Source organism: Salvelinus namaycush, chromosome 14 (assembly GCF_016432855.1).
Source record: "Salvelinus namaycush isolate Seneca chromosome 14, SaNama_1.0, whole genome shotgun sequence".
Lineage (NCBI taxonomy): Eukaryota > Metazoa > Chordata > Actinopteri > Salmoniformes > Salmonidae > Salvelinus > Salvelinus namaycush.
Genome location: NC_052320.1, coordinates 37075419 through 37090788, shown reverse-complemented (window position 1 = coordinate 37090788; position 15370 = coordinate 37075419). Strand labels below are relative to the sequence as shown.

Sequence of the window (15370 nt, the reverse complement as noted above, 5' to 3'; positions counted from 1 at the left end):
AGCATAGGTTTCAAGTATCATGCTAGCTACACTATTAGGAAAAAAAGGTTCCAAAAGGGTTATTTGGCTGTCCCCATGGGATAACTCTTTGGTTCTAGCTAGAACCCTTTTTGGTTCCAGGTAGAACCCTCTGTGGAAAAAGTTCTACACGGAACCCCAAAAAGTTATACCTGGAACCAAAAGAGTTCTACCTAGAACCAAAAAGGGTTCTTCAAAGGGTTCTCCTTTGGGGACAGCCGAAGAACCCTTTTAGGTTCTAGATAGCACCATTTTTCTAAGAGTGTAGTCTTGGGTGTTAGCCTGGGAGAAGTTACAGGTGGGACAAAAGTAACACAATGTTAACTGATGACCTGGAATAAAATAAACTTTTAAGCACAGGCCATTGTCTCTAGTTCATATTGCTTTCATAATGTTAGCAAAATATCAACAAGTTACCATGTTTGAAAATTATATATGTCATTTTTAGAATTATGCCTTAAGGATCAGCTTCTCACAAGCTTTTATCGACAGGTTAGTGGTTAAAAATATATATATATATTTATGATTATGGGGGTCAATTACCTTGTGTCAAGCCATGGACATGTGATAAGCATGATGAGTTTGCAGTTTGTGACGAGAATTCAAATGTTTATTCTATCAAGACACACGGAGCGCACATGGCAAGTACAGCGGTAGCGCACCTGATTGGTAGGGCTAAGCATGAATAGTCACTGAAAATGGTGAAAAACATCTACTACATATACCACTAAAGTGAGATGAGAAAATGATGGTTAATATTTATTTAATCTATTTTAGTCAGATGAATATTTTAAGGCAAAATATTGTGGTTGCGCAACGTTGCGATGTTGATGCATGGTTCATTTCCATAAATTTCGATAGCATTAATTATTCAAATCGACACAAACATGAAATGATGGCTGATAGTAAATTTGTTGAAAGTAACAAGCATTACAAACCAGAAACATGGAGATAAGACAGATATTGTGCACTTCTCGTCAGCTGTTTTTTCAGCCCCAAGACTGTGTTACTCCCGCCCCGCCAGCAGGTACAAAAGTAACATTGTTGTAGTTCTGTTCTCGGTCTATTTCATTTCAACTAATTTACCCTAAAAATGAAATTATAGTTGCTAATGGTAGAGGACATATATAAGTTATTTGTCCTAAAATATGGTCTTTCTAGTGCTATCGATCTCAGAGTAATTAGTTAAAAAACGAAATGTTTCTTGCAGATCAATATTCACATACACACACACACACACACACACACACACACACACACACACACACACACACACACACACACACACACACACACACACACACACACACACACACACACACACACACACACACACACACACACACACACACACACTCACTTAGGGTTTGATAGAGAGCAGGCTAATTAAGGATAGTAAGGGAATACTTAATTACCAGCAGCCAATATAAGATAATCCCCAAAGATAGGAAGCTCCAGCCCAGATTCAATTAAAGCACTGAGTATACACACTAAGTCTGATATATACACACACACACACACACACACACACACACACACACACACACACACACACACACACACACACACACACACACACACACACACACACACACACACACACACACACACACACACAGAGAGAGAAGGAGGATAAAGGATCATCTGATAATTCAATCAATAATCAAGCCTATCTTTCTCTTTTTCCTCAGTATTCTGTTTGCAGACATTGAGGGCTTCACCAGCTTGGCATCTCAGTGTACGGCTCAGGAGTTGGTCATGACACTCAACGAGCTCTTCGCCCGCTTCGACAAACTAGCATCGGTAAATAAGCACTTCTCTTTCACCTCTCTCTTTTCACCTTCTCCCCATTTTGTTCATTTTCCTCCATTCAGTATCCTGTGTTAATCTCTCTCTGTCATTACTGCTGATTCTCTCTCTGTAGGAGAACCACTGTCTGCGTATCAAGATCCTGGGCGACTGTTACTACTGTGTGTCTGGGCTTCCTGAGCCCCGCGCTGACCACGCCCACTGCTGTGTGGAGATGGGCGTCGACATGATAGAGGCCATCTCGTGAGTATGAGGAACGTCTGTGTGTGGGGAGATGGCATATTTTCTAGACATGAAAAATCATGAAAATATATATAATGTATTGCCTCGGCCTGTTGGGGTATCATGTGTTTTTGGAAAGAAATGGAACATACATCTTCTGTGTGTGTGTGTGTGTGTGTGTGTGTGTGTGTGTGTGTGTGTGTGTGTGTGTGTGTGTGTGTGTGTGTGTGTGTGTGTGTGTGTGTGTGTGTGTGTGTGTGTGTGTGTGTGTGTGTGTGCAGGCTGGTGCGAGAGGTGACAGGAGTCAACGTGAACATGCGTGTGGGTATCCACAGTGGCCGTGTGCACTGTGGGGTGCTGGGACTCAGGAAGTGGCAGTTTGACGTGTGGTCCAATGATGTCACACTAGCCAACCATATGGAGGCTGGGGGCAAGGCAGGGTGAGGGAAAAACACACACACACACACACACACACACACACACACACACACACACACACACACACACACACACACACACACACACACACACACACACACACACACACACACACACACACACACACACACACACACACACACACACACACAGACTGACCTTGTGTCCCTTTTCCAGGAGGATCCACATCACCAAGGCCACTCTGCAGTATCTTAATGGGGACTATGAGGTGGAGCCTGGGTTCGGAGGGGAGAGGAACGCGTACCTGAAGGAGAACAACATCGAGACCTTCCTGGTGCTGGGCTGCAGCCAGAAAAGGGTTAGTAACCAAACTATATCCTACACCTGCCAACCACCACACATACAGTTCTGTTACAGTATACAGAGTTTTGGCAAGATGGAGTACCGCTATGGACCGAAAGTGACTATGTAGCAGGTTATGACAACTAGCGCAACTGGTTAGGAGAATTAACATAGCTAGTTAGGAGAATTAGGTTAAGGTTAGGACAAGGGTTAGGGTTAGCTAAAATGTTACAGTTGTCCCCGATGCGACTTGAACATTCATCTTTTGGTCCATAGCTGTACTCTATTTAGCCACAACCATTATACAGGACACTAGAGATCAGTAATGTTTCTCACCCATTCCAATCAACTTTACATTTCCACCAGGGTTAGAGACTCTTGGGGATGCCTTAAAAAGTGGGCAGGAATAACCTTTATATTTTCTATGTTGGTTTGCACCCCTTTAATCCACACCAGGGTTTCACCGGATCAATTTGTCCAACCTCTCTCTCTGTCTGTGCTTTCCTATGTGTAGAAAGACGAGAAGGCCATGATGGCCAAGATGCAGAGGACGCGGTCCAACTCCAACGAGGGCCTGATGCCTCGCTGGGTGCCCGACACAAGGTTCTCCAGGACCAAGGACTCCAAAGTCTTCAGACAGATGGTGAGACGAGGCCTCTCTCTCGGCTTATCTGTACCTCTCCTGCTTCTACTTGTAGTCTTTCAATCGTCTCACCCATTAATGTCACCTCTCCTGAGAGAGCTCTGTGTCCCACTAGTCTCTCCGTTATGTTGCTCTGTGTCTACCAATTGTCTCTGCTGTCTCTCCTCTCCTGTCTCCTGAGGGCCAGCTGTATCTCTCACAGCCAGGGTTTTATCTATTGCCTGTTCTACATCTCTCCTCTGGGTTTTTGTATGTTGGTTAATCCTAATTTTCTTTCTCTTTCTCAGGGGATTGATGAGTCATCCAGCAAAGACAAGTGAGTGGTTATTGCTCTTGAGGATTTTTGGGATACACACTCATACCGTCACCTATATACACACCCAGGTAGACAGGCTCATGTGCCAAGATACACTTTCACATACTCTAAAGGTCTTACCATTTTACCTATCTCTTCTCTCCCTCGCGCTCTCTCTCCCGCCGCTCCTCCTCCCTCGCTACTCTCCCCCTTTCCAGCCGTGGTGCACAGGAGGCAATGAACCCCGAGGATGAGGTGGATGAGTTTCTGGGGCGAGCCATCGACGCCCGCAGCATCGACCAGCTGAGGAAGGACCACGTCAAGAAGTTCCTGCTCACCTTCCAGACCTCCAGCTTGGAAAAAAAGGTCTGTCTGCCTCTGGGCTTTATTTAGTTTATCCCTGGAGTATTATGTCGTCCCTATCCACAGTCAAAGGCTACTGATGCTTTTTGCTGAGTCCGTTTTAAATGGGTTTTGATCTGTCTCTCTGGTAGTATTCGAAGAAGGTGGACGATCGCTTTGGGGGTTACGTAGCTTGTACTCTCCTGGTCTTCTGTTTCATCTCCTTCATCCAGATTGTCATATTTCCACAGTGAGTGACACACACACACACACAGACACACACACTCACACGCGTACACGTTTCTGAGTCCTCCGTCTGTGTGTCTCCTCCTGCAGCACCCCGGTCATGCTAGGGGTCTACATCAGTATCTTCATCATCCTCACCAACATCCTCTTCATCTGTGCCATATATTCCTGCGTTAAGGTAGGAACCTCCACAACACACACATTACCTAGTGTACACACTCACGTGCATTCCGGACACTAAACTTTCTTTCCTTTATTCCTCCTCTCTTGCAGCTGTTTCCAGCTGCGATGCAGACAGTGTCAAAGAAGATAGTCCAGTCTCGTACCAACAGCACTCTGATGGGGGTGTTCACCATCATCCTCGTCTTCATCTCTGCCTTTGTCAACATGGTGAGACTAAACAGATTGACACACACACACACACACACACAAACACACACACAAATGAACATGTTTGTGTGTGTCTCCTCTGTTGTAGTTTGCCTGTGACACAGAGAGCTTAGTGGTCTGTATCTCCCGGGAGCTGAACATCTCTGTTGCCATGGTGACGCCATGTCTCATCCGCAACCTGTCTGTGTCTGTAGACGGGGGTCTAGAGATCTGTCCCAGCCAGGGCCCCTCATGCCCCTTCCCAGAGGTGAGTGGGTGTGTCACTGATGTCAGGTATGCCGATTGGAAAAACAATGTTTTTCACGCCTTTATATGGACCAGAAAATACCTTTATGTTCTTCGTAATAACAGATCAAGCTGATCATCAATCAATGAAGATTAAAAGTTGACAAATTCTCTCTGTCCTTCTCTCCCTCAGTATTTCAGCTACAGTGTGCTGCTGACCCTGCTGGCGTGTTCAGTGTTCCTACAGATCAGCAGTATAGGGAAGCTGGCCCTCATGCTGCTCATCCAGCTCACCTTCCTGCTGCTGGTGGAGTGGCCACAGGTGGCGCTGTTCGACAACGCTGACCTCTTCGTCACCTCCAATGCCCTGTGAGTACAGGGGCTGCGTTCAGGAGGGCACAACGTGGTCGTACATGTTTTCTATTGAAAGTGGATTTGACTAAACCCTTTTCTTGTCTTTCACCTCCAGTGATTTCAATGAAACTATTCAATGGTCCAGTTTCAATGAAACTACAGATGAGTGGTACGTTTGGATTCAAAAGCTTTTCTGAAACCGTTGTTTTAGATCTGTGTAGGGATGTGTGTATGACCCAGTTTCTCTTTCTCTGACTCACTCCGTCTTTCTGCGGTTTGGTTTGTGTCTTTTTTTGTTTTCTTTCTAGCAATTTCTCTCTGACCTCCTCTTCCGTCTCTCTGCAGCCCATTCAGTGAGACCAAAGTTTCCCTGAGGGTCATGACTCCTGTGATTCTCACTGTGTTTGTGCTGGCGCTCTACCTCCACGCCCAGCAGGTGGAGTCCACGTCACGCCTCGACTTCCTCTGGAAACTACAGGTACCATGAGCCTACAGGGGAGCACTCCTCTTCCTTGACTACAGCAGAACAGTGTAGTGTAAGATGTCCCCCCACCTATCTTAACATTGCTCCCTCACGTCCTCATTCCAGGCCACAGAAGAGAAGGAGGAGATGGAGGAGCTGCAGGCGTACAACCGCCGCCTCCTCCACAACATCCTGCCCAAGGACGTGGCCGCTCACTTCCTGGCGCGAGAGCGAAGGAACGATGAGCTCTACTACCAGTCCTGTGAGTGTGTGGCCGTCATGTTCGCCTCCATCTCCAACTTCTCTGAGTTCTACGTGGAGCTAGAAGCCAACAACGAGGGAGTGGAGTGTCTCCGGCTGCTCAACGAGATCATCGCCGACTTTGACGAGGTAAAGAGGGAGAGCAGAGGAGAGGATAGGAGAGGGTAGTCTATGGGATTTTGGACGCTGAGTATCATTGTTAATTCAGTGTCTTTTGCCCTTTGGTGAATTTTCAGTACCATCATATTTGGCCTCATGCATTTAAACAGGATACTTTTTTTGGTCTGTCTCGAACCTGAGCCTGTGTGTGTTGTCCTGCTCTAAGATCATCAGTGAGGAGAAGTTCCGTCAGCTGGAGAAGATCAAGACCATCGGCAGCACCTACATGGCCGCCTCGGGTCTCAATGACTCCACCTACGACCGTAAGGGTCGCTCCCACATCACAGCTCTGGCCGACTACGCCATGAGACTGAGGGAGCAGATGAAGTACATCAACGAGCATTCCTTCAACAACTTCCAGATGAAGATAGGTGAGGGGAAACAGTCTGAAAAAGCGAAACAAAGCTTTAAACAAGCTAGGTGAGGTTGAAGTTCACATGGACCTCTGAAACAGACAGTAGTTGAGTGGGATCGAAACCGGCATGGCAGACCAAAGAGAGAGTTGGTTGACAGTAAATGGAGTAGAATATAGTTGGATGCATGAGTTTGGTATGAATAACCGCTATGTTTATAACCGGCTCTCTTTTCTCAGGTCTGAACATTGGGCCAGTGGTGGCAGGGGTGATTGGAGCACGGAAGCCACAGTACGATATCTGGGGGAACACGGTCAACGTGGCCAGTCGCATGGACAGCACAGGAGTCCCCGACCGCATTCAGGTGTGAAGGATGTCAATCAGTTAACACTCAGTAGCTCATACTCAGTTCATAATGTTTTTTGCATTAAGATCCCCATTAGACGACGCCAATGGCGACAGCTAGTCTTACTGGGGTCCGACACATAATAACAAATACATTACAGACAAAATGCTTTACAATTTACATACATTTAAAATCATTAAACACGTAGTGTGCTTGTGTGTGCATCTATCAGATACATATACGTGAGTACATACACACAACAAGTAGGTCACATGGGCATAGTGCAATTTTTTTTCTCACCTGGCATTTTAGCCAACAATTTTTTATTTCTGTTATTCATTTTTCCACTCTCTCCTCAGGTGACCACGGACCTCCACCAGGTGCTTTCAGATATAGGATACGTTCTGGAGTGTCGTGGGGTCGTTAAGGTCAAGGGTAAAGGGGAAATGACGACCTACTTCCTGAATGATGGACCGCCCAATAGTTAGCAGCCGTGGCAGCGCTAGCCGGGACCATTCCCACTGCAAGGACACGGCAACACTACTGAGGGAGGACTCGCACCGCGAGCTAGCGGCTAACAATTAGCGACGCCATCACTTGAAACCCGAGAAAAGACAGTGAGACTCCAGGACTTGAGAAGGAAAGTGTTCTTGTGTGGCAGCCATGTTTTAGAAGGACGAGTGTTTTTCTCATGTCTAGCCTCTATTTCAGGCTACTTGAACGTTGCAAAGTTTGTCTATTTAAAACAACGCCTTTAGCCTGTGTCAAAAGAGGGAAAAAGCTGTACATATGGCTACTTTTTTTATTTTCTTCATTTTGTGTGATTTTTTTTTCAGTCATTTTTTATTTCAGGATAATTATGAAACAGGTACTCATGTTTTATTTCTGGGTGACTTATTTATTTTAATCTTGATGTTTTGTGCAAAAAGTCCTTTATGAAAAAGTGTGAATACATACGTGCACAAATATCCAGTTTATTACAAGTGTGTATGTACATGCATATTTGTGTGTGTAAAATTGAGAAGGAAAATATTGACCAAAGACCAAAGTATTTACAAAAAACAAGGCAAGACTTGTCTGTTGTGTTCTCGCAGAAGTCTGCCATTATCACTAACTCAATCTGTTGCACGGCAATACCTTCAGTCTTTGTACTTCAGCGCTGTCAAAGGCTATTTCTCAGTATGGGAAAAATGTGTAACAACTTAAATTTTGAGGTCAAGCACAGTTTATCATCGATGACATCTGTAGGATTACTCTGCCCCCATCTCTAAAACATGTAATTCAATAGTAAATAGTGGCTTGGAAGCCTTTTTTAAGTCCGGGGGAGAAGGTTCAACAAAATGAGAGGAAATAGCAGTTCCACCCAGGACGATGGTCCCCCTCCTCCTAAACCCTTGTCAGATTGGTTCCCCGCTCCATGGCTCAGTCCAGCTATAACAGCTCAGAGCTTGGGCACCCAAGGCACAGCTGTATACGTCATGGCCATAAAGGCATATACGGTCAACTGCGCCATCCCTTTCAAAGAGGTATGTTTTCTGTGCAAATGGAAATGAAAGGACTCAAAACTAAAAAAGATGTCCCAGAACCATCGAGGCGAAAACCTGGGCATTAGATGCAGTGGTGCATATAATACAGTCGTGGCCAAAAGTTTTGAGAATGACACAAATATTAATTTCCACAAAGTTTGCTGCTTCCGTGTCTTTAGATATTTATGGCAGATGTTACTATGGAATACTGAAGTATAATTACAAGCATTTCATAAGTGTCAAAGGCTTCTATTGACAATTACAGGAAGTTGATGCAAAGAGTCAATATTTGCAGTGTTGACCCTTCTTTTTCAAGGCCTCTGCAATACGCCCTGGCATGCTGTCAATTAACTTCTGGGCCACATCCTGACTGATGGCAGCCCATTCTTGCATAATCAATGCTTGGAGTTTGTCAGAATTTGTTGGTTTTTGTTTGTCCACCCGCCTCTTGAGGATTGACCACAAGTTCTCAATGGGATTAAGGTCTGGGGAGTTTCCTGGCCATGGACACAAAATATCGATGTTTTGTTTCCCAAGCCACTTAGTTACCTTATGGCAAGGTGCTCCATCATGCTGGAAAAGGCATTGTTCATCACCAAACTGTACCTGGATGGTTGGGAGAAGTTGCTCTCGGAGGATGTGTTGGTACCATTCTTTATTCATGGCTGTGTTCTTAGGCAAAATTGTGAGTGAGCCCACTCCCTTGGCTGAGAAGCAACCCCACACATGAATGGTCTCAGGATGCTTTACTGTTGGCATGACACAGGACTGATGGTAGCGCTCACCTTGTCTTCTCCGGACAAGCTTTTTTCCGGATGCCCCAAACAATCGGAAAGGGGATTAATCAGAGACAATGACTTTACCCCAGTCCTCAGCAGTCCAATCCCTGTACCTTTTGCAGAATATCAGTCTCTCCCTGATGTTTTTTTCTGGAGAGAAGTGGCTTCTTTGCTGCCCTTCTTGACACCAGGCCAACCTCCAAAAGTCTTCGCCTCACTGTGCGTGCAGATGCACTCACACCTGCCTGCTGCCATTCCTGAGCAAGCTCTGTACTGGTGGTGCCCCGATCCCGCAGCTGTGTCAACTTTAGGAGACAGTCCTGGCGCTTGCTGGACTTTCTTGTTAGCCCTGAAGCCTTCTTCACAACAATTGAACCGCTGTCCTTGAAGTTCTTGATGATCCAATAAATGGTTGATTTAGGTGCAATCTTACTGGCACCAATATCCTTGCCTGTGAAGCCCTTTTTGTGAAAAGCAATGATGACGGCACGTGTTTCCTTGCAGGTAACCATGATCGACAGAGGAAGAACAATGATTCCAAGCACCACCCTCCTTTTGAAGCTTCCAGTCTGTTATTCGAACTCAATCAGCATGACAGAGTGATCTCCAGCCTTGTCCTCGTCAACACTCACACCTGTGTTAACGAGAGAATCACTGACATGATGTCAGCTGGTCCTTTTGGGGCAGGGCTGAAATGCAGTGGAAATGTTTTTGGGGGATTCAGTTCATTTGCATGGCAAAGAGGGACTTTGCAATTAATTGCAATTCATCTGATCACTCTTCATAACATTCTGGAGTATATGAAAATTGCCATCATACAAACTGAGGCAGCAGGCTTTGTGAAAATTAGTATTTGTGTCATTCTCAAAACTTTTAGCCACGACTGTATAGTGCATTCAGAAAGTATTCAGACTCCTTCACTTTTTCCACATTTTGTTACATTACAGCCTTATTCTAAAATGTATTAAATACATAAAAATCCTCATCAATCTACACACAATAATGGCAAATTTCATAATTATAAAAAACAGAAATAAGTATTCAGACCCTTTGCTATGGACTCAAACTTGATTGGAGTCCACCTGTTTTTAAGCGACCGGGACTGGGAGACTAGTCAGGATCGCTGGAAAGATGAACGGAGCAAAGTACAGAGAGATCTTGATGAAAACCTGCTCCAGAGCACTCAGGACCTCAGACTGGGGTGAAGGTTCACCTTCCAACAGGACAATGGCCCTAAAAAACACAGCCAAGACAACCCTGGAGTGGCTTCGGGACAAGTCTCTGAATGTCCTTGAGTGGCCCAGCCAGAGCCCGGACTTGAACCCGATTAAACATCTCTGGAGAGACCTGAAAGTAGCTGTGCAGCAACACTCCCCATCCAACCTGACAGAGCTTGAGAGGATCTGCAGAGAAGAATGGGAGAAACTCCTCAAATACAGGTGTGCCAAGCTTGTAGGGTCATACCAAAGAAGACTCAAGGATGTAATCGCTGCCAAAGGTGCTTCAACAAAGTACTGATTAAAGGGTCTGAATATTTATGTCAATGTGATATGTTGTTGTTGTAATACATTTAAAAAATATATATAAAACCTGTATTTGCTTTGTCATTATGGGGTATTGTGTGTAGATTGATGAGGAAAATAATTATTACTGAATACTGTGCTTTGTCATCTTGAAGGCCCATAACTATTTTCACTGTGAGGTTTTAATAATACGACAAACTGCTTTCTTGCCAAACTTAACTTCTCTAAAGCATGTCTGATTGTATTATCCTCTTTTCATTTTTCATGTTGTTTTAACATTGGGTATCTTGTATCTTATTATGATTAGAATTATGATTTATTATGCTTATTATGATATTTCCATTCCAACGATAAGGATCAAAGAGCAGAACTCTCTCTTTTAAAATGCCAGACGTAAGCTCAAGCTCATTGGCACCAACTGATCAACTGCAGCCAACTCCCTCAGCGCTGTTTCCTCACCACCCTACAGTATTCAAACACTGGCTCTAGACCTGCTGACACATACCCATTAGCTGTCGCTTTTGCATCAAACCCCAAGTGGTGCATATTCCCCAATCACGAAGGACTGAAGCGTTTACACGAAGATAAACAAATTATACACTGTACCTTTTTATTGAGCAAACACTGCTTCAAGACTCAACTCAATCAGGTTGTGAGCTGATCCCCTTCCTATCGGACTTCAGGGCAGAGAGACGGGACACAATCAGCAGTATTTCCTACTTGAACTCTGCCTTAATTGAACAAGCCACTGGAGAATACAGTGTGAGCAGGAGCTGTGCCTGATTGCCACATCTGAGTTTCACAGTATGTTATACAGAGAGTGAGGGAGAGAAAGAGAGGGAAGGGTAGAGAGAGAGAGCCTGTGAAAGCTAATATAAATCATTTACTGACCTTAGCATTGACACAACACTGACTTCATTTTGTTCATTTTGACTTCACGTTTCCCCATAACATCCTCAAAACACCCCAGTCACCGTTCCTCTCTCTACCCTACTTAACTATGGCAACTACAGTAACAGTTGATCATGTTCGTACCAAAGCAAGCTAATGCTGCCTCATGCTATTGGTCCCTCCCAGTGCAGTGATATTTGGCCTTGAGCGTGTGGGACCGCCAGGCAACAGTAAAGGTCATGGGGTCAATAGATGACATAGGTGACCAACTAAGAGTGATGCACATAGAAATATAATACATAGAATGGATGTGGTAAGTAAGATGATGCACGTTGTGTCCATTCTATTTCTATGGGCTGTCCTGTCTTTGGGTTGAGGTTGATTGTTGACTCTTGGGATGTTTTTAGGGGACAGGGGAGGAAGAGGGTTGTCCCAGTACTACTGAAACTGTGTTTTGTTCAGGCCTAATGAACCCTTTTCGAACCCTTTCCTTTTTGTTCGTTTGTTTTCTACCCCTGAGTTGAAGGACAAGAGTTGAGGACATTGACAAAGAGAAAAAGAACAGTTCCCCTTGAATTAAAAAAAAACTAAAATCAATGGCTGTTTTGATTCGTTTTGTGGTATTAGTGCAGCTTTCTTTACCTGCTGTCAAAACTGGGATCACCATTGGCTGATTGTCATTGAGCAGATGTTGACCAATGAAAGCCTTAGAGGATGTTGAGAGCAAGCAGCCACAGATACCCACAAACTGTCATACATGAGAGGATTCATAGCTTTGTTCCTCCATGCACTATCATGAAGGAGTTACAGTGCCAAACATACAGAAACTTGGTAGCTACAGCCACATCCTCTGAATTTTTAAAGGCCACCATTGAGATGGGTGCGTGTGTTAACTGACTCACTCAATGGCCCTGTAATCGGAAACAGCGTCGCTCCTCAGGTAGAGTGGCTCTCTCCCAGATCATGACATTTACACGTGCATATCGGAAAGGGACTAGCAAATTAAAGCACACTGCATACGAGACAACATGGACGGATACTACTACATGAGGGAGGAGTTAGGATAGGGTAAAGATACTGAATGTCTGAAGGCCAGTTAAGCTGCCAAAAGTGTACCGACAGAGAGTAAAAAATGACTTGTGCCTAATAATGTTCCAGTAATATAAAAAAAAACATCTGGATATTCCTTTGACCTCATATGTTGTAATAATGATACTGTAATGTTAGCTTATTTAGAAAAAGGTTTTAAAGATAACACAAGGAAAATGCTTAGTTATAATTTTATTGCTTTACTTAATGTACTGAAATTATGCAAAATACAAGCTTTACCAAAAATACAAACACATTATCAAATATTTGGCAGCTAGACACTATTTAGTAACAATATACCTGATCCCAGATATTCAGTTACTATCCCAAAGGTCTCCTGAATGGTCTTACTGAGTGACAGTAGCTAATTACTGAAACAAAACTCTCTATTCTTTCCTTGTGGGTATTACCATTTTATTCCTCTGGAGGGAGGTAACAGCTCAATTGTACCAGTTGAAAGGCAGACGTCAATTGACAACATGATACAGTAGCTCCAAAAAAAATTGCATGCTATGACGAAAGTGGCTGTTTATCAAACCAGAAAAGTCCTTACAGTCCCAAAGGGTCTTGGGATCGTGTGCATGCTTGTCTTACTGCAGGATAGGAAATCAAAATAAGCTGAACTCCCGGTCCGTCATTGACATCTCTTTCACAAACCTGAGGAAAAACAGTAGGTAGAGTGAGAACAGGCCACTGACACATCTGACTTCAAGAAACAAATTGTAAAGCTAAAAGTCAGACATGACACTCACTTCGTCATCTCACTGTTCTTGCGGGGGAATCGTCTGACTTGGGTCCAGCGTTCCTGCGTATTTCCTTGGCCTCCATTGGGCATCCACCATCCACACTGCTGGCTGTCTGTCAGGGGCACTGAGTACAGCTGGTTCGGGGCTAGGGAAGAGAGAGCCCATGTCAGTCAATACTGATCCCATGGATGATAAGTGTATTCAATTAATGCAAAAAGAAGTCACAAACTGACATCTGGGTGTCTGAACCCGTTTGAGCATCTCTCTGTATCGCTCCTGGCTCCCCTGGTGTATGTCTGGGCTGAAGGGAGGTGGCTGGTTGTAGATGCTGCAGGTATCAGTGCATTTTGGGGGTCCCCTCTGGACTTGTATAGGGGGCAGTCTTGACTGTTTGGTAGAGCTCCTTAAATCAACCTCATCTGTAAAGGTCAGGGAGTCTGGCGTGCTTTTACCTTCAAATTATTATCTATGTCAGCACAGATTAACTAACAGTTATGAAAAAAAGTTTATATCACAATTTACAGACTGACAAATGTGGAATTATTTAGCTTGTTATAATAATTGAACATTTAGCTAAAATGTTGCTATTTAGAAATAATAACCAAGTAAGGTATAAAAAAAAATGCAGATGCACAGTTTGGTAACAGAATTACGGTAAAATGTCCCTCAATTTTATTCTGTTACTACATTTATCTGCACAGTTCTTCCGGTAAATGTGTTTTTGTAAAAACGTCTTTGGAAATTGTTAAAAGTAATCCTTGTGCATAGTAGAGTACGTTTGTTAAACTTTGAAATCAATGTTTTTTGTTTGGTATGGCTTCATTTTAAAGTGAAACGTCTGAATCTCAGCGTAATTCCGTTACTATGGAATTGCCCAAACCAAAGGCTCTTAGCTAAGTAGCTAGCTAACGTTTTAACGTAGATAGAATTAACAAAGCACTTGTCACTCACCGCGGTGGGAAGCAGACGCTCGTGGATTCACTAGCATCTTGTCTCCGATGGGATTTTGATAGCCCAAATTTGTTATCCCGAAGAAAGCCATAAAGTACCGTGGCTAGCAACAGTCTGAAGCTGTCCAGGATAGCATAAAAACGTGGGCAAGGCAAGCAAGCGCTCTGGAAATAAATCACAATATGTTCTGTTTTACACGGAACCATGGTAACAAGTGCCACCCATCAGCTGGACTTCCGGCTATCAGTGGGTGGAGCCGGGGTTAGCGCTATTTTGAATCCTTGGCACGTCCCAATCCTCCCTAAACCCAACCAGTCTACAGGATCCGTGAGTCCCCCGCGGGACGGTTGCGCTAACGTAGGCTAATGTGATTAGTGTAACCAACGTCACATAGCCCCCCAGAAGAAAGGCACACGGACACCCACACTTCAGGTTGACTCGGTTTTGATCTGCAGTAAAATATATAAAACAGTGATGACAGGTATTGACAGGATGGTCACAGCCACATGTTCACTACTCTCAGAATATCTCTCAGACTCAATCCACAAAGTGATCGTATAGTATACATGCGTTGTGTTAATTGTATTTTTTTTTTTAATGCAGAAAAGCATACCTGCAGTAAAAGATATCAAACAGTGATGACAGGCATTGACAGGACGGTCACAGCCACACGTTCACTGGTTAGGTAGGACACAATATATATTTTAGATATGAGCAAAAGTAATGATACATGCCCTCAATGTGAAGTGATATTAATCCATAAATACAGAGCACCAGCAGAACCCTTTTTATATAAACCTTTTAAGGTTGTAAGAAAATCACATTCGCTATTGACTTTGAGATATATGAACCCGTTTTCCAAAGACACTATTGTGACAGTTTTAAACAGTTTTTATATACAGAGGAAGGAGACATGAACCTGCTCTCAGAATATCTCTCTCAGACTGAGGAGCAGGCAGACCAACTTCCCAAATAAGGGAGAAGTACTCAAAACCCAC

At 44.0% G+C, this 15370-nt stretch overlaps 2 protein-coding genes across 4 annotated transcripts in view; one reads left to right on the top strand and one right to left on the bottom strand.

Annotated features, from left to right (window-relative positions):
* adcy6a (adenylate cyclase 6a) overlaps positions 1–7833 on the top strand; it is a 45756-nt gene extending 37923 nt beyond the window's left edge. Inside the window, exons 6-23 of one of the 2 annotated variants that reach the window (XM_039008569.1) lie at positions 1710–1821; positions 1943–2070; positions 2331–2489; positions 2665–2806; positions 3305–3433; positions 3721–3749; positions 3947–4094; positions 4223–4320; positions 4407–4494; positions 4590–4706; positions 4795–4953; positions 5125–5300; positions 5401–5454; positions 5631–5763; positions 5875–6138; positions 6335–6539; positions 6761–6885; positions 7227–7833. In XM_039008569.1, the coding sequence (XP_038864497.1) occupies positions 1710–1821; positions 1943–2070; positions 2331–2489; positions 2665–2806; positions 3305–3433; positions 3721–3749; positions 3947–4094; positions 4223–4320; positions 4407–4494; positions 4590–4706; positions 4795–4953; positions 5125–5300; positions 5401–5454; positions 5631–5763; positions 5875–6138; positions 6335–6539; positions 6761–6885; positions 7227–7355 (2395 nt within the window). In that variant the 3' untranslated portion in view covers positions 7356–7833. Of the gene's footprint in view, positions 1–1709; positions 1822–1942; positions 2071–2330; positions 2490–2664; positions 2807–3304; positions 3434–3720; positions 3750–3946; positions 4095–4222; positions 4321–4406; positions 4495–4589; positions 4707–4794; positions 4954–5124; positions 5301–5400; positions 5455–5630; positions 5764–5874; positions 6139–6278; positions 6540–6760; positions 6886–7226 lie in introns of those variants that run through there. The other variant, XM_039008570.1, reaches the window with a different exon arrangement.
* Positions 7834–12852: 5019 nt separating this feature from the next.
* Positions 12853–14563, bottom strand: LOC120058982 (testis-expressed protein 49-like). 2 transcript variants are annotated; one of them, XM_039007739.1, is made up of 4 exons: positions 14373–14563; positions 13655–13873; positions 13428–13566; positions 12853–13332 (listed from the first exon to the last, which is right to left on the bottom strand). In XM_039007739.1, exons 1-4 carry the CDS (start codon positions 14461–14463, stop codon positions 13284–13286), a joined length of 498 nt encoding a protein of 165 aa, XP_038863667.1. In that variant the 5' UTR covers positions 14464–14563; the 3' UTR covers positions 12853–13283. The 2 variants fall into 2 exon arrangements, with proteins under 2 accessions (XP_038863667.1, XP_038863668.1); XM_039007740.1 differs by lacking the exon at positions 13655–13873.
* Between the last annotated feature and the right edge of the window lie 807 nt (positions 14564–15370).